This window comes from Carcharodon carcharias, chromosome 3 (genome assembly GCF_017639515.1).
Source record: "Carcharodon carcharias isolate sCarCar2 chromosome 3, sCarCar2.pri, whole genome shotgun sequence".
In the NCBI taxonomy this organism is placed as follows: Eukaryota; Metazoa; Chordata; class Chondrichthyes; order Lamniformes; family Lamnidae; genus Carcharodon; species Carcharodon carcharias.
In genome coordinates this window covers 202,688,020-202,694,019 of record NC_054469.1, presented here as the reverse complement: position 1 = coordinate 202,694,019, position 6,000 = coordinate 202,688,020, and the positions used below count along the sequence as shown (strand labels likewise).

At 41.5% G+C, this 6,000-nt stretch overlaps 1 protein-coding gene across 1 annotated transcript in view; it reads left to right on the top strand.

Annotated features, from left to right (window-relative positions):
- Positions 1-3,945: 3,945 nt before the first annotated feature.
- The window catches only part of LOC121276601 (genetic suppressor element 1-like), a 323,710-nt gene continuing 321,655 nt past the window's right edge, over positions 3,946-6,000 (top strand). The window contains exon 1 of the mRNA XM_041185215.1: positions 3,946-4,092. Within this exon, the coding sequence (XP_041041149.1) occupies positions 4,014-4,092 (79 nt within the window). The 5' untranslated portion in view covers positions 3,946-4,013. The remainder of the gene's footprint in view (positions 4,093-6,000) is intronic.

Here is a 6,000-nt window from a genome sequence, read left to right as displayed (position 1 = left end):
CTTCAAAACTCTAGAGAATACAGACCCAGTCTCTCCTCATAAGACAATCCCGCCATCCCAGGCATTAACCTGGTGAACCTCCGTTGCACTCCCCCTGTGGCAAGTAAGTAAGGAGACTAAAACTGTACGCAACAGTCCGAATGCAGTCTCACCAAGGTTACAATTGCAGCAAGGCATCTTTACTCCTGCACTCAAGCCCGCTTGCGATGAAAGCCAACATATCATTTGCCTTCCTAATTTCTTGCTGCACCTGCCTGCTAGCTTTTAGGGACTCATGTGAACAATCTTTACTATATTGACTCCCCTGTTCTTCCAGTTTCCGCAGAGAAGCAGATTAAGGTGAACAGCTTTCTAACTTTTGCTAATGCAGTTGTACAATTATTAAAGTAATTGCATGGTAGTGACAGGGGAGAGTTGATCCCTGAATGTCTGTCTTTCCATTTAATGAAGTACCTGATTTCCAACTAATGTCTCCCCTAAGCAGCATGACTGAGATTGGGAATTTACTGTTTTGGGAATTGCAAGAGAAAAGTGTGGTGCCACTTAAGTAATGCTGTGTCTTATTAATCTTATCAAATAAGATGATTAGATTTGGAAGTAGATTTTAACTTTCAGTGCTGCACAGTAAACTTGTCACTACAGATTGATCCATTATATATTCTCCCTGATGTTCTTTTCCATTGAAGTTAATCAGGTAGAATGTATCACGTGCAGCCTGGGGACAAGGCTGGGGAAAGAAATCATGGGCCCTGGTGCTTTTCTTGTTTCTGGCCCCTTATTTCCCCCCACCCACCCTCAGCCCTCGACAGCTTCCATAGTGTGATTTTTGATGTGCTTTAGGTCCTATAGAATAGAATAGATCGGCACGGAAGGATGCCACTCAGCCTATTGATTCTGTGCCAGTTCTTTCGAAGAGAAATCCAGTCAGTCCTCCCACAAACCCCACACCCCCGTTCTTTCCCTACAATTGTTTTCTCCAAGTTTTGAACTCCTTTTGAACACTAATTTGAATATGTATCCACCACAATATCAGGCTTCCAAATCCTAACCACTCTTCATAGAAAAATTTTTCCTTGTATTACCTCTGGTTCTTTAATCAATCAATTTAATCAGTTGACCCAGATTTAATTTCGTTTATCAATCCTTCAGCCATTGGAAACAGTTTCAATTTATTCTACCTAAACGCTCCATAATTTTATACTCCTGCATCAAATCTCCTCTGGCTTCTTGGCTCTAAGGAAGACAGCCCCAGCTTCTCTGTAATCCCTCATCCCTGGAGCCATTTGAGTAACTCTCTTCTAAACCCTCTACAAAGCCTTTTACATCATTCAGTTGCCCGGAATTGGGAACCGTAGTCACAGTGGGTCAAACCGTTTTAAATAAGGTTTAGCAAAACTTCTGGGCTTTTGTACTCTATTCCACTATTTATAAAGCCCATCAAAAGCTCAGGTTTCAGTATGATACACTTTGCAGCCACCGCTTTGTCAGACTTTACACACAACTTGATTGTTCATATTATGCAACCAGCTCCGCTTCTTTGAACCTGGCCCAATGCAATATCCAGACAGCAACATCCAAAAGACTAGGAGCTCACAACAATTCCTGTGTACAAATGAGAATATCCGAGAATTATCAGTGGCACATTATATTAGTGCATGACTCCTTGTTTCACTTCCAAGTTTCAGAAAAGGGCACCAACCAATTCACCAGCAAAATGTGTTATTTCTATCCACACAAGTGGGCTTTGATAGCAGAAAAAATACACTTTGCACTGAGTGATAAATATTTTCTCATTTTAAATTGAAACTAACCACACTTATAAATGCCCAGCATGGAGCAAATGATAAGAGAGCAAAGTACTGCAGAGACTGGAAATCTAAAATATAAACAGAAAATGCTGGAAACACTCAACAGGCCAGGCAGCATCTGTGAAGGGAGAAACTGAATCATTGCCTCAGGTCCAAGAATTGCAGTAGTTCTGATGAAGGATCATTGAGCTCTGCTTCTCTCTGACATGCTGAGCATTTTCAACACTTTCCATTTCTGTTGGAGCAAAAATAGCCCCTTTTTGCCAGCCCTATAGCAGTGAGACTTCTTGTGAGCCTCCCATTCCCTTTCAGCAAGAAACCCATCAGCAGCTGCCTGAGATCTGATTTGGCACAATATTAAACATGAATTTCAAAAAGAAGTTAAAGTATGATGAAAACATAAACAACTTGCTGAGCGAAAAGAAATCAATGTCAAAGCAATAGATTGATTTAAACAAAATGAGTAATTTATATCAATGACCATTTTAAAAACTGCCAAGCAGCAGAGCTAACTAATAAAACTCTTTTTGCCTAACCACTTAAGAAGCACAGCTATAGAAGGCCGGACTAGGCCCCAAGTCCTGGCCCTGGTTACTAGGGAAGGGGGATGGAACCGGGGCCAAGCTAAGGAGTTGGGTTTAGCTAACACTGACCTTGAGTTTGCTTCTGTTGCACACACTCCAAACTCACCTTGGCAGAATTCATATGAAAGTGGCAGTCAGAAGCAGGTTGCCTTTCAACCTGGGTTTTCCTTCTCCCAGCCCCAGTGATAGGGTTTTGGGGAGGGAGACCATGTCTCTGTCCGGATCATTCCCAGTTTCAGCTTTCGTGTTCGCTCTGTCATGCGCACTTCCCCACATCACCCATCCATCCCCCACCGGGGCCTGGGAGGTTTGGAGATTAATATTGCTGAGGAGGAGTTCAGGACAGCTGTGAAGGTGGCAAGATCTGATTCCTCTTTTGTCCTGTGTAACACTCCACCTGCCCTGGGCCTCACTTTTGCTGCAACTGTGGCTGCTGCTGGCGACTCCTGTAATCATTTAGTGGGCCGGTGCCTGTGCAGGAGGCTGAGAGCGTGGTCAAGGGCGGACTACATCACCCAGAATGCATCCTAGCTGTCAAAACAAACGGCTGCACAGAAACAGCCTTCCGCTCCAGGACAATTTGTCATGGAGTGCCCACCACATGCTTGTGCGTGAGTACATTGAGGTGTGAGCCTGTCACTTTTGATGGAGAGGGGAGGCTGCTGCCAGAAAAGGTAAAAGCTGAGTTGAGCTGGGGCCCCCACAGGCAATGTTCCCAGTATCTTGCACATTGTTCATCCCCCCACCCCCAACCCCACCCCCACCCTTCCCAGGTCTTGGTTGGGCATGATGCTAATGTCAACATGTGCAGCATCTCTAAACGTTCTGCTTTGGCATCTTTTTCCCTATTGATGGACTGTATCTTCCTCCCATGCTTATTCCTTCAACTAGGACCTCCAGACACGTATCTGAAAACTTCTGACTCGTCTTCCAGAAACTCTGCAGTTTCTGCCAATGTCTCAATGTTAGCAGTAAGAATGCAGCCTCCCTTCGAGAAGTACATTCCATCTTTAAATCACCCTCTGTATGGGCCGCCACAAATCCAGCCCTTCAGAAGGGTGGGCTGAAGCAATCAGACAGGTAAACCCCTCACCAATCATATGAATGAGGCCTAGCCATTAAAACCCACTAGGCCTCAGAATCCAGCAGAACTAGGTGATGGTTAAAATCCCCCCTCCTGACTTGTATGGTACAGTCCCCAAAGGGTTAAGCTGTTTCTATTGTTAACACTGCAACCACAAGAGTTCGTTTTTCTTCATCCTGCCACTATTCATTAGTTGCAAATATTAAATTAGTGCACATGGAAGCCTGCAGCAAAGCAGACATGTTCTAATGGTTGACATGAACCTACCTAACCATCAACAGGTAGCAAAATAGGAGCAAAAGAATGAATTTGTATTGCTACCATTAACTGCAAAACAATTATCAGTGTCAAGCCATTGGTGCTGTGTAAGCACATTCTGACCAGCCAATTAGGTAGGAGAAGGCCATTTCCTGTTCTGCGGAAGGTCTTACTCAAGCAGAACAAAAGTATTCGCTAAAACGATAACAGATACGTCTCCATACAATTGAATACACCGAGCTAGAAAAAGGAGAAACCATTAATTTTTCACAATACAGTATGGCATCCAGTTATACTGCCATGTATCTTCAAATGAAACTGAAGGACCCCAGGAGAAATTTACGTCGATCTGCAGGAGGTAAAATTCTAACAATTGCAATACCCAATAAGCTGTATTAATCTTGTCATTTGGATAATATTGAAAACTTAGATGTATTTTGTGTTGACAGAATAGCTATTTAAGTGAATGTATACTTATTCATATTCAGAATGGAGGAAATGCCCTAGTTTTCTCACAATGTACTTTATGTGCAGACAAAGTCAACGTGTTTTTGAGTAGAATTAAACTTTTAACAAACTAGTATATCCCAGGCAAGTAAAGGGAAAATTATGAACAAAAGCAATAAATAGGTTAATCCATTAAAATAAATGCTCAGGCTAAATGCAATTACCACAAACGGCGTTAAGCAAGAGTTGCTTTATCTAAACACACAATTCTACAAACAAGGAAACGGACTGCTATTGCCACAATTCTTTTTCAAGAACAAAATGTGCATGGCACTGAGCTTCTTAGATGAAATCTAATAATAGATAAAAGTTACTAAGGAATATATCCTGTCAATTCTGTGTTTGTGGTTAAGCTCTACTTTCTGCTATCAGGTCTGAGCAAGATGCTCTTTGCACGGTACTCATTCCGGCTTGTGGTCCGGAGCACAGGAAACAGTCAGTGATGAGAACTGAAATAAGCGAGGGTGTACCTAACCACAAAGCTGCTCTTAGTTTTTGTTTAAGTGTATAAAAATGTCTAAGAAAGCTACCCTAGCTTCTGTATTTTACTACTATAGTTGCTTGTCTCATTTCCTTTTGGCATTTGGTCAGAACTCAGCTGGGTGAAGCACTGGAACTGATACAAAGGGTTCAGAAATAATTGGATTTTTGAGGGAATGAGGAACTTGACATTTAACATGAGTGTCATCTTCCTTATATTTTCCTTTGAAATTAAAAATAAAATTGGGTTTAAAAATAATTGAATTTGTGGTGAATTACAAGTATGCATCTGGTCATGACACTGAACCAGTAACAGTTTCCCACTTATGTCCACAACTGATCACATTTCAATCATAAATCAAAATGCAGAAGTTAATTTCTATGCTATTAAAATAATTCATGAAAGGAATTCTTCAACTTGCACATAAAATTTCCTCTCTCTTATTTCCAAATCCACCCATTAAGTTTAGCTCCCAGAAGCTAGCTTACTTCTTCCAGGAACCTGGGACTTCAGCTCCTCTCCATTTCATAGCTTCCATATTTTCCCATCTGGAGTTTATTGTGCATGCAGCCTTGTAGTATCTCTTTACAGATTTTTTTGCATTCATAGCTTTTCATGTCCCTTGAGCACCAATTTGTGTATGTCTAACTCGGGGCCCCAATTTTTACTACTTATTTAAAATGTAATCTAACCACATTTTTACCATCATCCTCTTCCTTTCCTTCTTCACTTTTTCAAGCTTTCATTCAACTTATCAAAAAATCAATGGTTCAGGTAAAAATATGTACTAGGTAAATGCCATTGATATTAACAGCTCATAAAATGTTCCAGATTAAAAGGGCAGCTTTAGTTTTGAAAATACCTTTTTTTATTATTCTTTAATGGGATGTGGGCATCTCTGGCAAAGCCAACATTTATTGCCCATCCCCAATTGTCCTTAAAAAGGTGGTGGTGAGCCACCTTTTTGAACCACTGCAGTCCATGTGGTGCAAGGACACCCAGTGCTATTAGGAAAGGAGTTCCAGGATTTTGATCCAGTGATAGTGAGAAATGGTGATATAGTTCAGTCAGGATGGTGTATGGCTTGGAGGGGAGCTTGCAGGTGGTGGCACTCCCACAAAAAGCTTTGCAAGGGCTGTTAATTCAGATAGGATTTTGTGGTGACAGGGAAGGAAATACTTTCTTCTAAATTGGTGAGAAATGTTTTGTTCCTCTTGCATTACCACATGTAGCCTCAGCTGTACAACATGCACTGGTGGTTATCCATTGTAATAATCG